The sequence below is a fragment of the Loxodonta africana genome, chromosome 10 (genome assembly GCF_030014295.1).
Source record: "Loxodonta africana isolate mLoxAfr1 chromosome 10, mLoxAfr1.hap2, whole genome shotgun sequence".
Taxonomy (NCBI): Eukaryota; Metazoa; Chordata; class Mammalia; order Proboscidea; family Elephantidae; genus Loxodonta; species Loxodonta africana.
Genome location: NC_087351.1, coordinates 88,300,682 through 88,327,718, shown reverse-complemented (window position 1 = coordinate 88,327,718; position 27,037 = coordinate 88,300,682). Strand labels below are relative to the sequence as shown.

Sequence of the window (27,037 nt, the reverse complement as noted above, 5' to 3'; positions counted from 1 at the left end):
TTGCTATTAGCTGCCACCAAGCTGGCCCTGACTCAGGGGGACCTAATGCTGCCCGGTCCTGTGCCATCCCTACAATTGATTCCAGATCAGGCAACGTCCCATTGTGATCCACAGGGTTTTCATTGGCTGATTTTCAGAAGTAGCTCGCCAGGCCTTTCTCCCTATTAGTTCATAGTATCTAGCGTTAACTGCTATGTGCACATGGGGGGAATGGGACTCCAGTGATGAAGCTGTGGGCAATTTTTATTTTCCTTTATTGTGCCATTGTGCACTTTCCAAATATATATATTTTTTACATTCAACTTATATTACACCTTTATAAACAGAAAAGTAATAAAGACATAAGAAGGAGGCTCATTTAGATGGCAAACTAAATTGGTGTGTTAAAAATCTACTCAAATTAGCCCAAGACAGGAACCATTCCCAAAGCCAACTCTTCAGACAGGGATTGGACAGGACTATGGGATAGAAAACAGTACCGGTGAGGAGTAAGCTTCTTGGATCAAGAAGACACATGAGACTATGTGGGCAGCTCCTGTCTGGATAGGAGATGAGAGGGTAGAGAGGGTCAGAAGCTGTCTGAATAGACACGAAAATAGTGGAAAGGAGTTTGTTCTTATTAGGGGGAGGGCAACTAGGAGTATATAAAAACCAAAAAAAAAACCAAACCCAGTGCCATCGAGTTGATTCCGACTCATAGCAACCCTACAGGACAGAGTAGAACTGCCCCACAGAGTTTCCACGGAGCGCCTGGCGGATTCAAATTGTCAACCCTTTGGTTAGCAGCCGTAGCACTTAGCCACCATGCCACCAGGGTTTCTAGGAGTATATAGCAAGGTGTATATAAATTTTTGTATGAGAGACTGACTTGATTCGCAAATTTTCACTTAAAGCACAATAAAAATTAAAAAAAATTGAAATTATTCAGGCAGGAAGCATTCATCTGCAGCGCATACTTTCAGAAATTCGAGTGCAGAAATTCTTGTCCAGTACAGCAATTAAAAATACCAGGGGAATACCAACTAATCCAGTGAGCCATTCTAGTGGGTAGAATAGCATTTTCAATTACGCAGTATTCTCCTAAAACTGGTTTTTAAAGTATCAAGTTTTTTCTTTTTCCAAGACTTGCTATAATTACAATCATTGATCTCAGTCTAGAAGGTACCTTGATAAAGGGACTAAAACAGGGATTAGCAAAGTTTTTACTGTAAAGGTCCAAAAAAAACCAAAAACCTGTTTCCACCGAGCCGTTTTCGACTCAGCGACGCTATAGGACAGTGTAGAACTGCCATATAAAGTTTCAAAGGAGCACCTGGTGGATTCGAACTGCCGACCTGTTGGTAGCACTTAACAGCTACGCCACCAGGGTTTCCATAAAGGGCCATGTAGTAAATATTTTCAGTTTTGTGGGCCATACAGTCTTTGTTGCAACTACTCAATTAGAATATTATAGAACAAACAGCCATAGACAATACATGGGTGTGGTTGTGTTCCAATAAAACTTTATTTACAAGCAGCGGGTTAGTCTGTGCAATGTATCTGCTGGCCCCTGGACTAAAAGGCTGTTTCACTGCAACTGTCTTTTAATCTACTACTCAGATTATTTTGTAACTGTTTAAGAAAATACCTTTATACTTTTGATATTTTTATTTTACACAAAGATACACTTTCTTTCCTGCTTCTCTAGTAGCACCCCAGCCTATCAAGGACATTTGTTTCCATGCTGGGCCTTTCTGCAGGGTGAGCCAGAGCCCTGCTGGAAATGACTGACTGAGAAGCAGCCAAGGCTTGGAATGTCTATCTCCAATTAACTCCTGGGAACGTGAACAGCACTTCAGGGGAGAGCACGACCTTTAGCTTTCTGTGCTGTTGCTGTTGTTAGGTGCCACTGAGTCAGTTCCAAAGCACAGCAACCTTATGTACAATGGAACAGAACACTGCCCAGTCCTGGGGCATCCTCATAATCATTTTTATGCCTGAGCCCATTGTTGGCAGCCACTGTGTCAATCCACCTCATTGAGGGCCTCCTCTTTTTTGTTGACCCTTTACATCACTTTACCAAGCACAATGTCCTTCTCCAGGGATTGGTCTCTCCTGATAACATATCCAAAGTATATGAGATGAAGTCTCACCATCCTTGTTTCCAAGGAACATTCTGACTGTACTTCTTCCAACAGGTTTGTTCGTTCTTCTGGCAGCCTATAGTATACTCAATATCCTTCACCAACACTACCACAATTCAAAGGTGTCAATTCTTCTTCGGTCTTCCTTATTCATTGTCTAGCTTTCACATGCATATGAGGCAACTGAAAATACCATGGCTTGGGTCAGGCGCACCTTAGTCCTCATAGTGACATCTTTGCTTTTTAACACTTTAAAGTTAAAACATTTCCTATGCTAGAGGCAAGTACTAAAGTTATTTTGGGGCTCTGCATATCTCAGAAACAACAAAAATACAGAAGTGGAAACAAGCTATTGTGTGTCTCTAACAATAACAAGGGGGAAAGCCAGAGAAGGGAGATGTACTAAGTCAGAGATCCCACCATCGCTTCCCAGTCCACACACCCTCTTTTGGGGTACCTGGCACCCCAGCATCCTCGTCCCTAGACTGGAAGGGGAAGCTCCATATCCGAAGAACCCTCTTTCCTAAGACAAAGCTGATTGAAATGGGGGTATTCCAGTCTGACCCAATCTTAACCAGTCAGATTCTCTGTCCCAGGAATCTGGAGTTGAGGCACAGAGGCTAAGTTGTTCAGACAGCTCTGGGCACCAGGGCTATAAGAGTGAGTTGGAATCACAATGACCCAAAGCTACCACAAACCAAAGTTGTGTGTAAGCAAAAAGCAAGAACCTTGCACAGGGAGGCAGGCTGCAGAGAGACAATGATAAAGCAAGAAGGGTAAGAGCCCCATCTGTCTTGGTACTCAAAAAGCATTAGACAGGTAGACTCATGATCCACTCGTCCGTTAATACTTGTACGGCTCTTACCCTGAATAAGGCACTATGTTGGGAGGCTTGAAATTTTAAACAAAGGGAAGTGAGCTGAATCTTACTGGGTCCCCTTGAGGAGTACTCACCTGATGTCAATGGATATTTTAAATCTATCTGATCGGCACCCATCTTCCTTGTGGTGTAATAGGTAATATTTCTTTACTCAAGGATGGAGCCATCTGTGATAACGTGTGCTCAGAACCTGGAAGTCACATCTGAAGACTTTGGGAGTTGACGTAATATCGTAAAAACTAACAATTCATTACCTCACGGTCCTCTGGCCTTCTGTGTGAGCACCTTTCATTTCCCCCAAACAATGAGATCCCTGGAAGAGGGCGAGTTCTAAAGAAATCCTCTGAGCAACAAGAAGCAGGGGCTATAAAAGCCCTCCTTGCTTCCTACTGAGAGTCTTCACAAACCTCAGGAGAATGCTGAGGCAGGTGGGAGATGGAGAAGGCCAGGCAGAGCTCAGCTCTCTGCAAGGCAGGGACTGGACAAAGAGAGGGACAGGTCTACCTCTTGACTGGGAATCCTTACATTCATTATTTAGTAATCTGAGTCCAAGGATAAGAACTTTTTTTGTAAATACCATCTACTACAAGTCTTATGGTCGCACACAAATATCCTGTCTGGATGAGACAGAATAAATTAACCACTATTACCAAGAACTCAGCTTTGTTCCCTACATGGGAAGCTGGGCACAGTCCTCAGTGCATTAGGTGACAGTGAGAAAGTAGAAGATGCCATCCCTGCCCTCAAATGTTACCTCAGTTCAATGAGGCCGAGAAGAGGCAGAATTGGGGGTATGCTGAGTCTGTGTGAAATCCACGTGATTGGGCATCAGGCTTAGTTTGAAGTGTAAGAAGCCACATTAAGGTAGGGACTAGCCATCAGCAATGGAGAGTCAGAAGGAGGTACTGAGAGTCACCCCGGGAGAGGCTGCTTGTAGAGGCCAAAGGGGGAGCTGAGGAGGAATCCCTTCAGCCATGGGGTAGTTCCACTGAATTCTGCAGTTTTCTTGTCACCTTGGTGGCTTTCATTGGGCTTTCTCCTGGCCCATCATTAAAACACTGCTCTGACAAGCATGCAAAGCTTGCAATACGTAACTAAAGGTTAAACAGAACTGTACAGACTTGGGAAGTGCTGAGGAAAAAGAGAGGTCAAGGAAGTTTTGTGTAAAAAGCGGAGCTTGTCCTGGATTGAAAGGAAAGGAAAAGTATTCCAGAAGTAACTGGATCCAAGGGTGTAATGAGGACAGGGATAGCAGATGCCACTTGGCCTGTAGCAAATGTTGCAAACTGAATATGTATCAGTAGGGGACCCTGGGGAAAATCTTTGGGGGTCTTAGCCACTCAGCATCTATGACTTTACAATGTAGGCCTTAAGTGTAAGCTGATGCAACCTGATTATAATGCAGCAGCTGGTAATTAGGTTAAAATAATCTGTTTGAAATACAAGCTTGTAACTGGCTTTTAGCAATGTAATCCAAAGGTCTGGTGGGCTGCTTTTGCATGGACAGCCCAGCCCCTGAATGCCTGGCTGCTCTTCCTAAGAGTTAGAAGGACACCTAGTTAGCCCCATTTCAAAAAGAGCTCCACAGCTCTCTCCCCAGGGCAATTTGAAACACAGGACACACACCCAGGCCAAACCTCTGTGGTGGTTTCTTTTAGGGCCAGCTGCCAAAACTGCTGTGCTTTCCCTTCCCTGAGGTGACAGATCAGATGCGGGGGGCCTACAGGGACCTGAATACCTCCCTAGCTCAGCAGTCAGTGCTCTAGTCCCTGTCTAGAGCAGTGAGAAGTTGTAACTGTTTAGTCAGGGATTTTCCCTTTGCTGCCCATCAGTCTGGGTAGGACAAGAGGAGACGCTAACGCTTGATTTATTTTTTTTCAAACCTTGTATGTTTGAGTGCTCTATGTCATGGTCTACTCACTAAAAACAAACAAACGAACAATTTATTCTTGCTCCATCCTTGAAACTAGAAACCTAATCTTTAGGCAGGCTCAGATGTCATGGCATTCTTTATCACGGAGCCCAGACTAACATCGGAATCCCCTCTGACCAAGCACTTAGGAAGACACTCCCAATCTGAGTTAGCACTTCGGAAGAAATTGATTTGCTATCCCTGCACTAGGGAAGAGAAAACAAAACAAAACAAAACCAGGTAAGAGAGAGAGATTAGAGCCCAAAAGACCTCAAGAGCCAGAAAAAAAGAGAAGGCTTGATCCTAGAGTTTAAAAGTTCTGGTTTTTCTTCAAACTACTCTGCCTCTGAAATTCAGAGGCACAGCCCCAAGACATCAGCTGGGAAAATAATTTCCAATTTTGGCAGACTCACTGCCAGGTAGTATTACCCAAACTTGTTTTAAAAAAAGAGTCTTAAAATGTGCAACACCAAGAGGGACAGAAATAGAAACGGGTGACAGTAGTCCTTAGGCAGTGCATCCCTCACGTTCTCTCTTGAAAGCTGGTCACGTCTCTGAGTGTGGGAAATGAGCACAGCCTGCCAGGGGCTGCCGCCTGATGGACAGAGGGGGCAGGACCCCGCATAGCTCCTAAAGAGAAGCAAAAATGTGCTCGCTCCAAAAATAAACAGGGGGCAGGGATGACTGGGAGTAAAGAGTTGGAAGCACGTGACAGGCGGCTGCAGTCCTAAAATACCAGCTTTCTACAAAAAGGAGCCTGCAGAGAGCGGGAAATTCAGGAAACAGCCGCTTTATATGGTCTCATCCGAATGGGCCAGGATTCAACTCACTGGAATTACCATGTCAGAGGGAGCCGTAAGGGCCAGACTTGTTTCTGATCTTTATATGGTTCCCCCAGATTCTTAAGATGCCAAAATAGAAAAGATGCTGCAGTGCCAAAAAAGGAGCCTTTTGAGTTTAGAAACTTTTCACACACTCTCTAAAGTCCTGGAGAAACCCCACAACATGAATCAGACCGTTTGTTGATGCCCACCTCTACCTTTAAGAGTCCTAAATCCAAACTGTACCCTGTTTAAAAAGCCAGTCTAAACACATAAATTCCCAACAGGGGGGACACTTAGTTAAGCAAGATACATAGCAAGCCTCACGTTTATTCATCTCCCAGCTTCCTGGGGCAATACAGTTTCCACTTTCAAACCTTGATCACTGGCTGGAAACAAGTTCTTCCCTTCCTTTCCCTGGCAACCTGAAAGAAGGTTCAAGAAAGTAGAGGAGAGAAAATATGGTACACAGCAGCAGGTGGTCGCTATTCCTCGCCTGTCCTCCATGTGTAGTTCTGTCTCTGCCAATTTTTTCCTCCAGAAGTCTGCCTCAACCTTGAGTCTGAAAACTAATTCGTAACAGACCCAGTGGATTTACGGTCAGTGGAAGGTAACAGAGCATCCAAGCTCATAACTGAACCCCTATGAGTAAACATTGTTCCTTCAGTGAAAATGGACATATTGAAATGCAAATACTATTTTAAGTACAGAAACAAAACCCTGAATCATCAATGAATGCTAAAGCCATGAGGTGAAAGACTGACTGATGGGAGGAACTGGAGATTCTAAACAGTCCCAAAGAACCTCCCCGTTACATTCTGGCTGGAAGGGGGAAAATGTGCTCCTGATGCAATGCCTCATGAAGCACACGGTGCCACCCAGGAAAAAGTCCTTTAAAACGTTCAACCTGAATCTAATCAAGTCTTCTGGTGTGATTTCCACTTTAAAGGAAATCAGGGGAAAGTGAAGTAAGTTAAAAGACAAGAAGGAAGAATCAGACAAACCTAGAAGGTGGGACACTCTATAAAACTGGCCGAATCTCTTAAAAAAGTCAGTGACATTTAAAGGGGCAAAGGAGAGGGGTAGGCGACTACTCTAAATTCAAAGACTTAAGAGAGATAAATAAATGCAATGCTGTGGTCTTTGACTGGATCCTTATTTGAAAAAATTAGCTATAAAAGACATTTTGGAGATAACTGGGGAGACTGGATATGGATTGGGTACTAAATGATGTTAGGACATTATTATCAATTTTGTTAGGTGTGGAATTGTGGTTTTCCAGGAAAACGTTATTTTTTAGAGCTATATGCTACAGTATTTAAGTGACCTGTCAGAATATCTATAATTCGCTTTGAAACAATTCAGCAAAAAATATACCTATAACAATATTTTTAAAATATTTTATAAGTTATAATTTAAGCAAATAAGGCAAAATGTTAGTAACAGTTGAATCTAGGTAGTACACGTACATTTTTCATTATACTATTCTTTCTAATTTTCTGGATGTTTTAAATTGCACTAAAGAGTTAAAACAAAAAAACTGGATTATTGCTTACAGATCACTGAGTTTCCGTTTACAGTGATAGAAAATTCCTACTGATTAAGGGTAATACTTGCACAGTCAATTAATGTAATTGATGTCAATAAGTTCCACACCTGTAAAAAGTTGAATTGGCAAATGCTGTGTGATAGATACATTTACAACAACAAAAAAAAGAGCAGCTGTGAAGGCTGCTTATGTACAAACACCTCGTAGGATTTGGTTACTTGGTGTGGAGGTTTAGGGTCATTGTTTCATGGAGGATCCCAGTTAACTGGGCTAGTATCATGCTTAGTGCTTCTGTTCTACCTCCTAGCTCCTTGTGTAGCATCTGGGGTCTTAAAAGCTTGTAAGTGGCCACTCACGGTTCAACAATTGGTCTCTATTCACCTGGAGCAACAGAGGAAGAAGGAGAGTCAAGAGTAGGAGAGGAAATGTAATGTGTGGCTGATTGCCTCCATGAACAACTGCCTCCTTTGCCATGAGACCAGAAGAACTGGTGGTGCATGGCTACCACTGCTGATTGTTCCGAACAAAGATTCTATAGAGATATCCTGATCAAAAGAGGGGAAATGCAGAACAGGATTTCAAATTTTCGAGGAATCCAGAATTTCTGGAACCATAGAGCTCTGAGATAATCTTTAAACCTTAGACCAAAAACATCCCCTGAATTCTTCTTTAAACCAAACAATAGTTTAGCTTAATTAGTAAAGAATGTCTGCCTTGAGCATTGCACCCTTTTAAAGAACTATCTATATGAGATCAAACTGACAACAGCAACTGGAAAAGTTAGACAGAAAGCTTAGGGGGTAGTGAGTTTAAGTTAACAGGTGTGGAAAAAATTCAGAAAACGAGGATAAGAATGGTTGCACAATCTGAAGAATGTAATCAATGTCACTGAATTGCAAATGCAGAATTGTTGAATTGGTGTATGTTCTGCTGTGTGTATTTTTCAACAAAAAGAAAATAATTTTTAAAAAAAGAAATTACAAGTGTTATGTGTTGAATTGTGTCCCCCAAAAGTGCGTGTCAACTTGGCTAGGCCATGAGTCCCAGTATTGTGTGATTAGCCACCATTTTATCATCTGATGTGATTTTCCTATTGTTGTAAATCTTACTTCTATGATGTTAATGAGGCAGGACTCAATCTACAGGATTGGGTTGTATTTTGGGTCACTCTCTTTTGAGATATAAAAGAGAGAAGTGAGCAGAGGAACATGAGGACCTCATACCACCAAGAAGTCAGTGCCAGGAGCAGAGTGCATCCTTAGGACCCAGGGTCCCTGCACTGAGAAGCTCCTAGATCAGGAGATTGATGACAAGGACCTTCCCCCAGAGCTGAGAGAGAGAGAAAGCTTTCCCCTGGAGCTGGCACCCTGAATTCAGACTTCTAGCCTCCTCAACTGTGAGAAAAATAAATTTCTCTTTGTTAAAGCCATCCACTTGTGGTATTTCTGTCACAGCAGCACTAGATAACTAAGACAAAAGTATTAAGTTTAGGCCAACAAAAGAGAAAAGAGCTAGGACTGATGAGGAGGAGAGCACCCTATGAGGGTTGTGTATCAATATACGTGCTTAATAACAAACTATGCTGAACAGGAACAGAGACACCCTCCACTTAATGACTGGGAATTCCTAACAACCTGAGGACCTGAAAACAACTCTGCACCCAAAACGCTGGGTCTTAAGATCCTTTCCAGGACTAGAAGTGATGGGAAATGTGCTTCTAAATAAAAGTTATCTCCTCTTCATCCCCCCTCATTACTATGGATTTGGATTTTACTGGGTGTATATGTAAATATGGAATTTGAGTAAGGAAAAAACATGGTGGAAAGAACAATAGACTAGACACCAAGTAACCTCGTGTCTACCACACTAGCTCCATGATCCTGGGTTTTTCCATTTCTATAATTTTGTGATGCTAGACTCTGTGTAGTGTTTTGAAATCAGGGAGAGGGTACCCCGGGAAAAAGATATAAATGATAACATGGAGCATTTATCATCAATTTGAGCTGGTACAAAGGGAGTGGAGACAAAAACAAAGACAAGACAAGGCTACACAGAGAAATGAGAATATGCCATGAAGTCTTGATCGTGGTGAGTAAACTCACCAAGGTAATGAGAAAGAAAACATTAGCTAACTCATAGTTGATAACAGTAATAATAGCCGCCAACATCTGTTGAGGGTTTCCTACACACCAAAGCTTTAGGAGTACTATTTTTCTTAATCCTAGTGACCTATGAACTGGGCACAACTATAAATCAAATTTACAGATGAGGAAACTGAGACTTAGATTAACCCACCTAAAACCATTCTATCTGTAGGTAATGGAGAACAAGAATTCAAATCCGGGTCTGTCTGACACCAAAGTCTTGCACCAAACCAGACGATACACAACTTCCTAGATACTGAGTGCATGTCAGCTAGAACAGGCTTCAAAGGACAGAGGAGCTAAAGAAATGCATATGTCTGGGCTGAAAAAAAAAAGTGAACAAGAACAATAGACACTAGATCAATGACATCTAACTCGATATTAAAGATGAGATCTGGGAAGACCAAACTGAAAGAACTCTGTCTCCTTCATTTATTTCCTGGGCACAAAGTAAGATGTATCTATTAATGATAAATATGCCCAATAACATCACAGGAGGATGAGAAGGTACCATGGTCTAATCCTTGCCTCTCTACTGAGGCAAGCTATGGCTTAGACTGAAGGAATTGGGAAGGGATAAGGGCAACGTCAGGATTAAAAAGTGATGCCAAAAATAAACTGTAACAGCTTGAGTGCCGCGCCAAACTGTTAAGCTGACATCGATATAAATCTTTGTACTTGGAAAGCAGCTGCATGCCACGAGATATTCTCTTCATACCATGGTGTAGATCTGAAGAACGAGAGACTAAATGGAGGGGAAAAGTGAGTTTGTCAGAATGAAGTAAAGGGGAAAAGCTATAGCCTTAAAAAGAGAAGGGCAATGATGAGGGAGAGTGGAGGCAAGGATGGTCCTGAGTTCAAGTCCCAGCTCTGTTACGTTCTAGCTAGGTAGCCTGGGTAACCCTCCTTTTCTTCATGAGCCCCTTGTAGATGTACTGCACACGTAAGAGACAATCTCTGGCACAGAGCAGACACTTAATAAATGGTGGTGATAGTTGCTATTGTATTAGTTCTCAGATATAATACTACTAACGAAATGTAGATCTGGAGAAGTCCCTAATGTGTACGGTTCAAACAGTGGGAAATTTTTGGTAATCAAATATTGTAGGGCTTTTTATTTGGGCCTGCCTCACACATGTTTCCCTCCAGGGATTTGATTCTTATCTATTCCAGCTTCCCTGAAGAGACAGCAATTCTTAAAAGTTGCCTGAATCTAGAAGAGGACACCAAAGCTCAGTTGCTCACTGAGAAAAAAATGTAATGCTCAGGACAACCTCAGCGTATGCTATCTCTGGCAATCACTCTATAGTGTCACTCTTCCCCAGATAGTCACACATGCCCTACGATAAAATTCCACCTCAGTACAGACTCATCAAAGTGCTCACTTTAAATGACTCATGGATAGAGCTGCCAGCAGTTCGTTGAAGAAACTTATCCAAAGAGAACAGATCTCAGTCCTGAAAATCATTCTTGAAATTCTTCTTGGATTTTCCTACCTTGGACGGCATCCTCTTTATCTCAATTACATCCTTTTGGGTGGTCTTAAATCAGCTCTCCCCTCTTCTTGGGTCTACCCCTTTCAAACACTTACAAAGAGATGCCACATTCCCCCACACTAGCTGCCATTTAAACCAACATAAAACATTCTTAGCTTCATCATAAATCAAACTCTAGATTTTCGTCATTCTCTCAACTCGTTTCGGTTTGTTAAAATCTATCCAGCACGTATGTAACCAGAAACGTGCACGATGTTGAGGATGTAAATTCCCAGCACTTTAAGAAGCAATCTCTCCTGGCACCTGTGACTTAGTGACTGTGTATAAGCAGAGTCTAGACTTGCTACCTCAAGCAAGTCCAGAGGGTAACAACTTGGAGCAAGGTAAGAGAAAAAGATACATGCTATAACCTTGATGCTTTAAGAAACCTGATCTCTCACAAGCCTCCTCAAGGATGATGATGGAAAAGAAATGGATGTAGCAGGAAAGAAGCATTAAACCAGGGGCAGGCAGCTCCCATCGTGTGAGACCTAGAAATATACCAGGCTCCGTTCACCCCATTCACTGTGGTAAAACCACAACCGCCCCATGTCTCACACTGCAGTTCTTCTTTATCCTGTCTACAATGTGGAAGCCCAAAAGGAAGACACTATTGGCAAAGAACAAGGTCATGGCTGGCAAATTAGCACACACTTTACTGGGCCGCTAAACACCATTCCAGTGGCCACAGTAATCCTTAAAAAAAAAAAGGTTCTAAACCAGTGCTTCTTCAACTTCTAGATTTCACAGACTGTTAATGTTTCAAAAAACAAATTTTGTTTGGGGGATGGAGGTCAGCAGTACAGGGTTACCCACTTTTAAGAACTTAATTGTTAAGCACCTAAACGATGGTCCTCTCACTGTCATTTCATTAAAGAAGGTGCCTTTTAAATCTTCCCAAATTACAAGGGATACAAACCAAGATAAAGAATGGTCCTTTAAATCACAGAAATTCAGTTTATGAAAAACTTATATTGCTCTTAGTTTTCTCATTTAAGTAAAAACTTCCTCATAGACTAGTGTTGAAACATGCTAAGTGCTCTCTCCTTTTTCAGATGATCAGTCCAAGCCCAGGGTTAACTTCTCAGGTTCTCTTCCCAGCCCTTCTCAAACAAGAAAGGCTGAAGGCCAGCTGCTCCACTACTCCTAGATGACTGTAGTCTGACAGGAAAGGTATAACCTGGGTACAGTCACTTAATCCATAAACTTTGCTATCCAGCTTGAGGCTATATAGGAAGACCTTCTGCCCTTGAAATGGCAAACCGCCAACCTCTCCAACTTTAGAGGTTCAGATTATCTTCTCAGAGTGCTCAGCACAGCATCTGATGGATGGACACCGACTTCCTGGTTAATTGTATCCCAGGTCTCTGGGCCCTGTTTGTACCCATTTCTGATTATTACCTCTCAGTGCACCACTGATGCGCCGCTGACGTCTTTATACCGTCTGTCTCGATAGTCAATGTACCTGAATGTCCCTATCAGTTAACCAAAGAGAAAAACAACACAATCCATCTCTGCCACAACCACTCTCATTCTTTTCTCACCAATAGTACCACTTGGAAAAGCCACACAGCATTTTTTAAACAATCTAAAAGCAACTGGTAGGTTCTAGATACAGTAATGCAGAGAAGCTTGTACTGAACTTAAACCTTATATTATAAAGCCTGGACAAAATATATAAAACAACTATTTGGAGGGCAAACAAGAGCAGGCAGAAACTGGAAGGGCTCTGACCCCTGAAAGATAACATGTGGGTGAATATAAAAGATTATCTTTTTTAATTCTCCTAATTTCTCTAAAAGACAACTACTTAAAGCAAAGATGACAATTTGCATTATGGGGTTTATAACACATGCATGTTTAAAATATGTGACACCAACCTGAGGGGGTAGTGAGTTTATGTGAATGGGGGAGGAATAACTCAGAAAAGGAGGCTGAGAATGGTTGCACAGCTCAAAGAATATAATCAATGTCACTGAACTGCACATGTAGAAACTGAAATTGGTGTATGTTTTGCTGTGTATATAAACAAAATAAAAAATAAATATATATCTATATACACACATATATATATAACATCAATAGCACAAAGGATGGAAGGATGATAGGGGATAAATGGACTTACACTGTTACAATGTTCTCACATTCTATGTGACTTGATATAATAGTAACCAGGGCTTCGAACCAGTTCATTCATGGCTGAGGAAGCGAAGCCAGAACAGACCTGCATTTTTATAATTTGGGTACTCTGGAACGGTAACCAGAACAGGAAAAATTACGAGTTGAAGCCCTGGAATGGGAGACTCGGGAGAGGCATAGTGAACTCTTTCAGGAACCTGATGCATGACTTTGGATTACTGGCAGGCCTGTAGAGACTGACACACATTCAAAGCAGCACGGTCAGCCACCATCTTTGAGCAGGGCTCCACTGTTTCCGTCTCTGCTTAAAAGCCAATGGGCCAGAGATCTGGCTGCTATGCAACGCACATGCTGCCCTTGTTTTCTAAGGGAGATTACATTTCTCGCAGGGCTTTGACCCGTCACTTCTCCCACTCCAATTACCGTTTCTGTTCACTCAATTTTTAATATGACCATGACTGAACCAGGAAGAACTGGTTGGAAGCCTTGATATTAACGCTACACAGATGTCAGTGATAGGTTAAGGATTCGTATTCCAATCCCTAGGCCATCCACTAAAAAAATAAAAAGGTATACCTAAAAAGCCAATGAAAACCCAAACCCACTGCCATCAAGTCAATTCCAACTCACAGTGATCTTATAAGGACAGAGCAGAACTGCCTCACAGGGTTTCCAAGGCTAAAAATCTTTACAGAAGTAGACTGCCACATCTTTCTCCCACAGAGTGGCTGGTGGGTTCGAAACACCAACCTTTTACTTAACAGCTGAGTACTTTAACCACTGTGCCACCAGGGCTCCTTAAAAAGCCAATAAAAAAAAAACCAAACCCAGTGCCGCTGAGTCGATTCCGACTCACAGTGACCCTATAGTGGCATAGTGGGTAAGTGCTACTGCTGCTAACCAAAGGATCGGCAGTTCAAATCTGCCAGGCGCTCCTTGGAAACTCTATAGGGCAGTTCTACTCTGTCCTAGAGGGTTGCTATGAGTAAAAAGCCAATAGAGGGATTAAAATGAAATCTAAAGCAACTGCCTAAACACAGCGGCATAACTCTCTATTATACTAGGTAAAGGCATGTGACCAGAAATGTTTTGGTCTATCACTAATGACATTCAACATCAGTCAGTACTCTTTTCCTGTAAAGCATCATTATCAAAGGAATATTTTACTATCATTCTGCTCCTCAGTAATTATTGACATGACACATAATGAGAAGAAATCTAGCCTAACTAATGATTTCAATGAGGCTTTCTGATCACAATCTTATAGTTCCTAGACAGATAAGATTTCTCTATTCACAGCACACTCTATCTCCACAACTCTCCTAAATCCTGGCTTTCCCCTCACAGACTTTATTTCTCCTGTAATTATTTCAAGTAGAGCCTGTTCATTCTTTCAAACCCCACAAACCAGGGTCCCAAGATAATATTCTTATTTCCTAAAGCTCTTCTAGACCATTACTCTTCCAGTTATGGAACACTTCTTTTGAAACTCATACTGTGCAGCTACACCACCTTTCTTTCCTACTTCACCCCTTTCACAAAAAACTGCCTGAGAAAACATTCACCATAAATTTGACACCTGGCTCCCTCTCCACAAATCTCATCATTCTAAGCAAAGTCAACGTTCACATGAATAACTCACCTAATGCTTAGCCTCATAGCCCCTTAAATCCCAATGACCTTGCTACTTTTTCAAACTCATTATAACCTGGAACTGCTCTATGTCTGAAATACCTCTGAATCTCCTCTCCTCCCCTTCTTATCTAACAACTTCCTCCTGTCTTCACTTCCTTCCCTATCAACCTAAATCACTCCCCATTTTCATCACATCATGCACCCAAACAACTCATCCCCTTGCCTTTTTACTACATTTATTCCAGACCCCCAAAACCTGGATCAAGCCAATCATTTGCTTTCACCACATCAATGCCCAGTCTGCTGAGGAATGTTGCCTGTAATTGTGCAACCACGCAAACTAAGGCTTAACAAGTTTATGTTCTGACTTCCTTTAGCAGTCTTCCCTTATGTGGCCTCCCTACCTCCAGTCTCAACCTCCTCTAATCTATACTATATACCTACCTGGGTCCCTGGGAATTACAGAGTGTTCCAGATGGAAGGGGAAGCAAGGTTTCAACAAGCATATATGTATTTCTATGTAAGCATTTCTGATAAACTACCCAACCAGAAGGCATCTGATTATCCCAGGCTCCAGTAATTCAGCTGTGGAATCTTTTCTCATTTTAAGTATTCACTTTCATATCTGATTCTGAATTCATAATTTTATAATTACTTTTCTTAAAGAAGATCCCCAAATTATATTTAAAAAAAAAAAAACTGGATCCATCACTGTTCAATTGTTGCCTTCTAAAATGCAAATCTGACAATCTCTCTTTTCTGCTCAAAACCCTAACACATTTACAACACCTAGAGATCATGATGGTGCAGTTCTACTCTGTCCTATAGGGTCAATATGAGTCGGAATCCACTCGACGGCAGTGGTGAGTGGGTAGAGATCATGAAGGGCCTATGTGTTACACAAAGGAATCAGAAATCCATCCTATACGTTCCAGAATATATACTAAGGACCCCCCACATCTGTTATCACTAGTTTTCAACTTCCTCCCTTAAGATCCAGACCAAACTTTCAACTGTTTGACAGACCATTTTCAAAATCCTGAGGTAACTCAAATTCAACATGCCCAAAATTGAAATAATTATCTTGTTTCCCCACTCTGCTTCCCACTGCCCAGACTCAAAATCTCAGTCTCAAAAACGTCATTATCTAATCCATCTTTTAAGCTACAAATGGGCTCAACCTCAGATTCTTCTCTCTAACCTCCACATCCAATTTGTTCCTACTTCCTATCTACATTCCCTCAAAAATGTCTCTTGGGACTGACCTCTCCTTTTCAACCCCTCTGTTACATTTTAGTTTGTTCCCCAAAGTAAGGTACATATACCACTGGTGTAAAGAAGATGACTAGAGGTGGAACATGGATGTGCTTTTTATAAAAAAGTCATTCATGTATTTTAGTGTGTATTAGAAAAAATGTAACTATCACGAACTGTCTGACTTGGAAAAAGTACCACCATAGTGTTCCTTGGAAGTGAAGATGGTGAGACTTCATCTCATGTACTTTGGACATGTTACCAGGAGGGACCAGTCCCTGGAGAAGGACATTATGTAGAGGGTTAGTGAAAAAGAGGAAGACCCTCAACGAGATGGACTGACACAGTGGCTGCAACAATGCCATTGTGAGGATGGCACAAGCCCAGGCAGGGTTTTGTTCTGTTGTACATAGGGTCACTTTGAGTTGGAACTGACTCAACGGCACCTAAAAACATCACAAACTGTACTTTCATGGATGAAGTTTCATTTTAGAATGGATGTATTTACACACAAAAGATGAGCTGATTTAAACAAAAAAATTAATAGTAAGTGGTAGATGGATAGCAAACACTGTAAATGAATAAATCTGTGAATGCGTGAAGTTTGGGAACGGAGCCTCAGCTCATGCCTAATCATCTCACAGGATTCTGCCAACTGCCTCCTACTGGTCTTCCTGCCAACAATCTCTCCCCATTCTAGACTATCTTCCATGGAGCCGACAGATTTATCTTCCTAGAAAACAAAGTCAGTAACGTTATTCTCTGCTTTTAAATCTTTGTGGGCTTCCTACAATGTACGAAATAAATCCAAATTCCTCCACTTGAACACAAGGCCTATGCTCCACAATATACTACACTGCTCACCATTCTGAAAACACCAGGCACCTTTGCCATGCCATGCCTTAACCCATTGCCCTCAAGTTGATTCCCACTCATAGCGACCCTATAGGACAAGGTAGAACTGCCCCATAGGGTTTCCAAGGCTGTAATCCTTACGGAAGCAGACCGTTACACCTTTTTTTCCATGGAGCAATTGGTGGGTTCTTTCAACCTTTTGGTTAGCGGCCGAGCACTTAAGCACTGCACCACCAGGGCTCCTTAGGATAGGCTTTTTCCACTGCCAGAAATGTCTTTTTCTAAGATGGACCCTCCCTCTCATTAGAAAATCCCTACTCATTCATTTCAACCCACCTCAAAAGTCACTTCCTTTAGGGAGCCTTTCCTAATGCCCATGTAGAGTTAGTTGCTCCCTGTGTTCCCATTCTGATCCTACTTAACTAGTATAATATTTTTGTCTAAGTATGTAGTTCCCCAACTAGAATATGAAGTTATCTTACTCATTTTTGTAGGGGAAAGCATATATTAAACATGGGATAAATAAGTGAATAAATAAAATTCTATTCATAAATATGTCAATAAAAATACATATAAATAGATGGACAAAAGGAGTATGGAAGAACAAGCTCTCTGTTATCACCAGTTAAGAGAAAAAACAGGAAGAACTGCAGGAAAAAAGAGAACTAAGGAGGAAAAAGAAAAAACAGGCCCAATAAGAGAAAGAGACAGAGACACTAGGAAGCCTTTTGTATCTGACGGTAAGTGCACACATGCCATAATCTGTTCACCAAATTCAAATATTTACTGAGAATCTACTGTGTGTGGCATGATGTCACATATACATGGCTCTCTGACTGCACCACTGAAACTAGAGGTCCCTCTTACTGCTAAATCCAACAGACCCAGCTTGGGCCTCACTTGGTCCCTCTTGGTGGCATCAAGCATTGTTGGCCATTCTTCCTTCTTGACTCTATTATCTTGGCTTCTTGACACCACAGATGTCTGGATTTCCTCTCACCCTCTAGCCACTCCTCCTCAATCTCCTTTTGAGAGCTCTTCTTTAGCTGTCCCTCAGGTTCTGTCCTAGGCACTCTTCTCTTCTTGCTCTAGAAACTCTCACATAGCTGGGTGCCCGTTTCCCACCTCAAAGCTAACGATTTCCAAATCTCTCTCCAGCCCAGAGCCTGATCCAGAGCACCAGTCCCACATGCCCAACTCTCCCAGACATCTCCCTGTGTTGATGTCACAGGCACCTCAAACTGACACGTCCCCCACACCTGTTCCTCATTCATTTAACGAGTACTGACTGAGGACCCACAAAGTGCCTGGTTCTGGGGACAAAGAACAGGTACTTTTGTAGCTTGCAATTAGTGGGGGAGATGGAGCTAAATAACTGCACAAATATATAGTTACAACCTATAACTGGGACAACAGAGGAAAAGTAAAAAATGCTAGAAGAGTATAATAAACGGACCTTAGATTAGAGGGTGTTATTTTTTTTTTAAAGAAGTGGTATTTAAGCTGAACCTGAAGGACACACAGGAGTCAGTCCAGTAAAGAGTAGGGGTGAGTATTCTAGGCAAAAGGAACTGCAAGAACAAAGTTAAGAGCTCAGTGTGACTGGACAAGGTGGCAGGTGTGAAATGGGGCTTGACACGTAGGCAAGACCCAAATCACACAGGGTCAAGTTAAGGATTTGGGATTTTGTATCCTAAGTGCAATAGCACCCATTAAAGGGTTCTGGGCATGAGTATGAAATGGCTCATGTACGTTTCTACAAGACCACTCTGGGTGAACTGTAGGAGGACAGGAATGTAAGCGGAGAGACAAGTGTTGAGGCGACTGCAACAATCCAGGTGAGATGATGGTGGCTTAAACCATTTCTCGAATTCCCAATTTTTTTTTTCCTAACAGAATGTTAGATTCTCAGAAGTCCTTGCTCTGGGAAGTTCACCTGAATAGAAGTCAATTCTCATTACAGCACAAGTATCATTACCCTGAAAATTTTCACATACCAAAACAGGTTTCTGAACACAAGCCAGTAGTCTACTTACTCCAAACAGGAGTCAAACCAAATTCCCGTATTCCAATGGAATCTGAGAAGTCGTTTAGAATGGGTCATAAGCGGATATGGCTTGTGGTTGTTAAATCATGTCTGTTCTTCCAGTGCATAACAGGGATGCTGAGAAGTCCAAGCTCGGAGTTCTCATCTTTCTTGAAGCAATGCAGTAATAGGCATTGATTCATTTATACTTGTTTCCATTAAGCAGGTGGCATATACTTGTAATTAGTAGTATCTGAGTGACTTAGTCTCTTATTTTGTGAAAAGAAAACATTTTCTAAATCTTATCAGATCATGATTAAATTCAATGTCACTTCATAAAAGACAGAAAGGGGTAGGTTTCTCTCTTAGGGTTACTGTAGCAATCTATACTAAAGGAAGCTAAGAATTTGTAGGACATAAGTGAATTATGAACACTACAAATTACTGATCAACTCAGCCCCTTATAAAGGATCAATCAGGAGAGTTAGTTCCAAATCATCAACAGCGTGCCTGAGCACACCTCTGAAGCTTTCCTGACCAGTAAACACAAACGCATCAAGAGAAGTTTAATGGCTGGATTCAAGGTCCAGCAATCAAAGACTGGAAAAATATTAAAAAATCACTGCCCAGTTCTCATAACATTACCAATTATTTCAGCATCATATAACAAATGTCGGTCACATATGGCTTATCAAAAAAGGCAAGGGAGTTTGTTTTTGAGTATTTGTAAACCTTTTTGTTACTTGCAAAATCACTGATGACCACCACTGCATCCCATGTATGGCCAACTGCTCCAGTAAGAAATCCACCACGCCACACTCTCGCCCTCACCTCTGGGGCTTGGCACATGCTTACTCCTCTACTTGGAATGTTCTCCCCCCACCCATCTTCCCTGGTCTAATTTCTACTCGTCTTTCAGGTCTCAAGCAAACCATGATTCCTTCCTGGACTACCTTTCCAGGCACCCCCAAAAGTAAAACAGGCTCCATGTGCTACCCCTACATCACTCTGTGTTCGCCCCCAACCATGGCACTTCTCTGAAAAATCAAAGTTCTAGAGTCCAGAGAGCATGCCTGGTTCATCACTGTATTTCCAGATCCAGGCACAATGCTTGGCATAGAATGCTCTACTGAGTTTTGTAGGTGAATGAACTGATGGGTGGTAAGCCTGTGCTCCATGGTCCCAGAGGTCACCAAAGTCATTCCTGTTCTCATTTTCTACCCACATGCCCCCAGAATGACAAAATGACATAGGTCAGCAGCTTAGAATTCTTTGGAAAGGCTGCCAAATGCTACATACAGGGCTGGGTTTTAGAAAGAAGACAGAAAGGTGCTGGCATACAACTGGTCAATGGCATAGGCAGAAATGCTACTAGAGGGGACAAATAAAATAGGTCTCAAGTGGCAAAAAAAATTCCACCAAAAGCACTCCTCACACAAATTTTTTTTTTTTTGCCTTAAAGGCCAGTTAAATCTGGTTCTATGAAATATTAGTATCTCCTTATCTTTAACAGAATTCCATTTACTGTAAACTGACACTTTCTGATTCTCACGTGACACAGATAATGACAGTAATAGTATGTGTCAGGCACTGTTCTACTAAAAAAAAATTTTTTTTTTTTTTAGGTACTGTTTATATATTACCTTATTTAAATCCTCCAAAGACCCTATCACACAGGTACTACCAGCTCCATGTAACAGATGAGGAAACAGGCTTAGTGTGGTTAAGTAACTTGTCCAGGGATACACATGTAGTCATTGGCGCAGCTGTGATTACAGGTAAAATGATAATCCTTTCTACTTCTCAGATTGTGTAGATGAATAACAATAGCTAACTTTACAGGGTACTTATCATGTGTCAGGCACTGGGTTGAGTGCTTCACGTGTATTTCTCATTTATTTTTTTATAGGTGAGGAAGAGACTCTTCAAGTGCTCTATAACACCAGCTTTCACTCCAGGACTTGTAAGAAGCCAGCAAGAATGATTCTCTGCTTAACCGATAGGCTATTAATGTGCATTGCACGGGGACACTGAAAGAGCCTGAGCTAGCACTAGGGGAGAATCTCTAGATGCTCATTTCCAGTCACAGGCTCTAGCCTGAGACATTTCCTCCCACACAGCAGCCAGCCCCTGGGATGGGTCAGTGATGCACATCTGCCCACCCCAAGGGAGAGTTCCAAACTGAAGCACGCAAAGCATGACATAAATATGAAGTGTGGAAAACACATTCCTTATGAACAGTTCCACATCAAATTCCCTGCATCTCTCTTCGACAACGTTATCAGAGGCATCATTCAATCCAGCCAATTAGAGAGGGACTACGAAAAAGGCTGAAAAATGTGACCAATCAGGAAAGTTATTTTTGTGAGAAAGAAGAAAAATGCCACCAAAAAGGGTCAGCAGATAACCCTATTGGGCTGAAAATAACTGCTTGATTGGCAGGCCAGTCAGGGAACAGGCGGAGGGCAAGAGACGTAATGCAGAGCGCCAAGGGAGCTCCAGCTGAGGGGAGCTGTTGGGGGATGAGGAAATTGGCCTAATTTGGGAACAAGAGCCCAGCAACATTTCTCAGATTCCTGCTAGAGAATCTGGCTAACTTTCAGTTCTGTGTCCTTGGAGGAACAGAGATGATGGGGCAAGAGAAAAGTAGCAGCTGTGACTCAAGCAATTCAACGGACAACTGGATGAACAAGGGTGTTCAAGCGAGAACTTACTCCCATTTCAAAAGAATTCTAATAGAATAACCCAAAAGTCTCTCTGCTCGCTCCAAAAGCCTCTTCTCTCCTGAGAAGTCTGTGCATCTACCTGTTTGGCGGGTAGGAGAGGTCAGACCCGGCTAGAGTGAGAGACTTGAGTAGAGTCAGAGGTTAGCTGAATGACTCTGGACAAGTTATCCAACCTCTGAAGGTCTCAGTGTCCTCAGGGCTAAAAATGAGATACTAACAGTACCTACTTCAAGAGCTATCACAAGTTTAAACAGAATACTGCATGTAATTAACAGACCACAATTATTACAATATAAGCTATAATTAAATTGCTGTTTTTTTTAATTAGCAAAATAAAAGCTAAGTTAAAAAGCAGTCCAGACCCAAATGAGAAACGCTCATCCAGAAGAGAGGCCATCCCTGGAGAGGCTCTGCCAAAGACTGCTTTTCCTGCACTCAGTACACTGTAACTTTATTGTAAAAAGTGTCCGGGGTTTTGGTGAAGGAGCTGCTGCGTGAGACCAGAACCATTTCAATGAACTGCTGTTGAAGGCTCTGCCAGAGATTCGGTTTAACTCTCAGAGCTGCTCGCCCAGAGCAAGCTACACATTGCAGACATGTAAACACTCGTCTTCCAGCAACATCCTCAATAACTGTAATACCAACCTTAATTGTTAAAAGTGTCATCATAAACTTTCTTAGTGCTCACCACTTCTTGAGCGGTTCCTGCGTGCAGGGCACAGCGCTAAGCACTTTACACGTATTACCTTATCTGAGCTTCGTGGTATCCTTATGAAGAAAGTACCACTCTAACCAACGCTGAGCCAGTAAACTACATGAAGAGTTCATCTTTACGGTTAACCAGGAAAATTAGGTAGTTAAAGTTCCTGAAAATTTATCATAGAATAACCAAGCAAACAGAGAGACATTTCCTATTCTCTCAGAGAGGAAGAGTTTAACTAGCTGTCCTGAACCAGAGACATTCTCTACGTAGAATGCCCTAAGGGGTTACGAAGGTGACCAGAAGGAAAGATCAAGAAGAGTCACACAAGCAACTCAACTAAGTATCCTGGAGCTTCAGGGCATAATTTTTTTTTACTAAACTACACAATTTTAAATTAGAAAACTGGAAAACAATGTGAATTTTTTTTAGCTACTAAAAATGCTTCTTTCCTTTCATACCCCAAGCCTAAGAAAAATACCTTTGTATAAATTCTATTAAATTTTTTTTAACATGTCAGTTGTGAATCTCCTACTCAGTAGCCATTCTCCTCTTCTTCCTTAGTAGGAAGCCCCAATTCTTTGGGTGCAGCATTGTGCCCAGTTAAAAACTCCCTTGAAACTTAAGGTGGCTGTAAAACCCAGTTCTGATCAATGAAATGTAACTAGAAGCCTGCTTGCCGAAGTCTCTGGTTACCATTCTCTTCATAATAAGGGGGCACACTTAGTTGGCATAAACCTTGAACTCTTCAACTACCCCCCATCTTCCCACCTGGAATGCAGATCTGGAGAGGACCAGCCATCTTACAACCACAAGAACCAAAGTCCAAGCTCTGATGACAAAGCACGAAGCGGGAAGCAGCTACGGCAATGCAGGCCATCCTCCAGTGACTGCGCCTGCCCTGCTCTGCCCACCACTGGACTTCTTGCTATGTGAGAAAAATCTGTTTGATTAAATTACCAGAGTTGAGTTTCTGCCGCCTGTAGCCAAATATAGAAAGGTACCGAAAAATCAATCCATCCTAAAACGGCACTGAGTAGAAACAGGAACCAGGTAGATCACACAGTTGAGTAAATCTGATCGGGTGTATTACAGAAAGAAGTGGTGAACTGGAGAGGGTAGGCCTCAGATAAGCAAGCACCATCACCAGTTCTGGCCAACTGCTGCCATGTGGGAATGCCAGTACGGCATTTCCCACTGTGCCTTAGTATTGAGTTATAGTACAGACATATAAAAAGCCCTGGTGACATAGTGGTTAAGCACTCAGTTGCTAACCAAGAGGTTGGTGGTTCAAAGCCACCAGCCATTCCATGGGAGAAAGATGTGCCAGTCTGCTTCTGTAAAGATTATGGCCTTGGAAACCCTATGGGGCAGTTCTATTCTGTCCTATAGGGCGGCTATAAGTCGGTTGAGTTCATGGCAGTGAGTTTGGTTTTTAGGTTTTATACAGGTATATAAAAATAAAAAACACCCAAGTGCTAGAGAAATAATAATGGCTGGCAACCTACTGAGTATGTGTGAGTCAGATATCGTGTTAAGAGCTTTACCTATATTATTTCATTTTTTCTTTCTAGTCACTCTATAAATGAGGTTATATTACAATCTCTGTTTTACAAATGAAAACACTGAGGCTTAGAGAAGTTAAGCAACTTGCTCAGAGTCACAGGGGTAATGTGCAGCAGAGCCAGGATTTCAACCTAGGCCTGAATGACTCCAAGGCCACAAGGAATATTCTTTACTCATACAGAATACCTACTGAAACCAGGAAGCTACACACTCCTCTCCTGATCAGTAGTCAACCTACAGATAAATGAGCCTTTCAGGACTTCCACATCAGTTCTAAGAGAAACTCTTTCTTTGCTACCCTTTCATAAAAACAGTAAAAAAACAGTAAAGCACTGGCCAAATATTTATCTATTCACTAATTTATTGAATAAATGTTATAGTGTTTTACAATTTATTAATGTCCTTTAAATGCATATTTTCTTTAATCCCACATCAACCTGGTGTTATTGTTATTACCATTTTCCCAATAGAGATGGCAGATTAGAGACATCAGTGGACTTGCTCAAGATCCAGGCAATTAGGAGAGCCCAGCCTCAAGGCCCAGTCCTCCAATGCCAAGTCCTGTGTGTTCTCTCTCTTCCAGCAGACACTTCTCTGCTTCTTTCACCAGAGCTCCCAACTCTACCACCTGGCTTTAAAATAATCATTTGTGTGAACCAATTTCCACTCAACTCTAAAGTAAATGGTATGCCTAATAGCCCCAGGTACATATTTACCTCTTCATGGTTATCTTCATCCTAGAATATATAGTCAGGAAGAGGACAAAAATAAACATACCAAGTAATACACTCAGGACTGGAATATAAACGGGCACACACACAGTTTTGGGATCTAATTTTAGAAAAAAGCAGCCAAAAAGTCCCACACAGCACAGTGAGCATCCGGCCCCATGGGAGGCTCCCCACACCGCTTTCAACTCCACTTGACCCAGGAAGAGACGGGACCCTGGAATCCCGCCTGGCATTTTGCTTTCAGAGGCACCCGTTGGATGAGGACCAGAATGACTTTTCATTACGTTCTCCCGTAAAAATGCTAAGACCCAGAATAAAAAAAGATAAGTGTCTTTGGGGGAAATGAGTAGACATTCCTAAAAAGATGAAACTCTGCAGGGTTCACTACACCGTGACTCTGAAGTTACATGCCTATAGCACCAGCTCCTGCCAGGGAACCACATAGGAGGGGACAGGCAGGGGAGCAGTGCCTATGACCTCAGCCCGGGAAGTGAGTTGGTACGGGGCTCACACTAGGGTTTCAAGGCCTGATCAGCTCATTCTAGAATATCTTGGCCCATCAGAGGCCCACTCACCTAACCACTGGTTATGATCCTCTTTACAATTAAGTAGACTCTTAGTCTTCCTTGCCAATGCTCACTAGAATGGAAGTTTCATTATGGCAGGGGATCTTGTTTCCTTTGTTCACTGAAATATGCCATGCACCTAAAATGGTGACTGACACACAATAAACTTCAATAAATATTTGTTGAGGTAATGATTTGTACTGGGATGGATCCTCCTAGATCTGTCATGGGATAGGCTAAAGTGGCCAAAGGCCAAGAGTAGGCTTCCGTTAACCCAGTCATTTGCTTTTCCATTTTGTCATTAAAGGTATACATAACTGCAGTTCAAGCTCCTTGAGATCCAGAGTTGGGTCTGGTATATCTTCTTTCACCATCTTCCTACATTATGCCACCATCCCCCAAAACTGTGCCCTCAATGCCTTACTATCTGCCCACCCCCCACCCTGTAGCTCTTACTCAGCTTCTAACAGGCCTCATCACACACTATGTACTTCACCTACCTCACTATGTAGTGTCAACTGCAGTCTGTTCTGTGCCAGGCACTGCGATAGGCAATAGAGTACAATGATTAGACACAACCCCTGCCTTCCAACTCACCTTGTTATCAGAGAGTCAGATATGTAAATAATGAGAATACAATAAGTACTAAAATGGAGGTTCTGTGGCCAAAGTCACAACCTGATAACTCTCAGGTCAAATCTAACCCACACAGGGTTTTAATTTTTATAATGAGTTGCTTACCTCTAAAAAAGGAGCCCTGATCACACAGTGGTTAACCGTTGGCTTCTAACCCAAAGGTTGGTAGTTTGAACCCACCAGCCACTGCACAGGAAGGAGATGTGGCAATCTGCTTCCATAAAGATTTACAGCCTTGGAAACCCCACAGAGCAGTTCTACACTGTTCTGTAGGGTCACTATGAGTCAGAATCGACTTAACAGCAATGAGTTTTGGTTTTTTAACCTCTAAAATTCTGTTGCTTTCAAGTAAAATTTTAGACTGTCAGTATCTCTTGAAAAATCAGGAGTTCTAACAAAACTGGGCCTGTGTTCTCCACAGCATCAACCAGCTGCAACTACGTAACATTTGGCCCCTTTAGAAGGGGCATGTGCCCTAGTTTCTTGTTCCCCCCATCTCTACCCCACTACCTACTGTCTCTAGGCAATGAGGCCAAAGGTAAGCTGTCAGTTTCTCTGAGCTGGTATAGTTGTTATCTTAAGAGTAGAGAAATTATTCTCCATACCCCATTGTAAATGAGAATATAAAAGATAAATTGAGGGGAATGTGGACAGCTTAAGAAAATGGAGCACTGATTTCCTCTCAAAGTAGAAATTCCTACATATTTGATATATAAGTAAAGTGTGTCTGTGTCTCGCGCCTAGCACATTTTGCCTATGCGCCCTTCATTTATTTTACCTACCTAGCCCTTTAAATTTTTTAGTGTGGGTCCCTTCACCTGCTGTAAACCTACTATGGGCCAACAAACTAGACATGCCAGGCTTCCTGCTGTTGGGAACCGTCTAGACGGGCAGACAGACATATAAACAGACAGTTAACATATAATGTAAAATGTTCTATGCTAGGTATTATGGAAACTGAGAGGAAGAAGTCTTAAGTCTGCCTGGAGAAGTTAGGGAACAGCTGACAGAGAAGATGGCCCTGAGGCTGCATCTTGAAAAGGGCAAATTTATTTTCAAAAAGACTAAAGAAAGGGGCTGAGTAAACTGCCACAACTTTAACCGTCTTCTTATGGGCAGAAATGGAACAGTGCCCTGGCATTGATGGTACTGCTCAAGAGGATTACCCACCCTCCATAAAGATGATGGACAAATTCCCGTAATTCCAGGTCACCAGGAAGAGTTTCCAAGAAAGTAAGG

At 42.1% G+C, this 27,037-nt stretch overlaps 1 protein-coding gene across 8 annotated transcripts in view; it reads right to left on the bottom strand.

Moving 5' to 3' along the window:
- Positions 1–27,037, bottom strand: part of IFT43 (intraflagellar transport 43) — a 130,246-nt gene that overhangs the window by 97,888 nt on the left and 5,321 nt on the right. For 5 of the 8 annotated variants that reach the window (XM_064292774.1, XM_064292781.1, XM_064292779.1 and 2 more), the window contains one exon: positions 25,663–25,704. The exons of the other annotated variants lie outside the window; for them this stretch is intronic. In XM_064292774.1, coding sequence (XP_064148844.1) covers positions 25,663–25,704 — 42 coding nt within the window. The remainder of the gene's footprint in view (positions 1–25,662; positions 25,705–27,037) is intronic. 8 annotated transcript variants of the gene reach the window in all.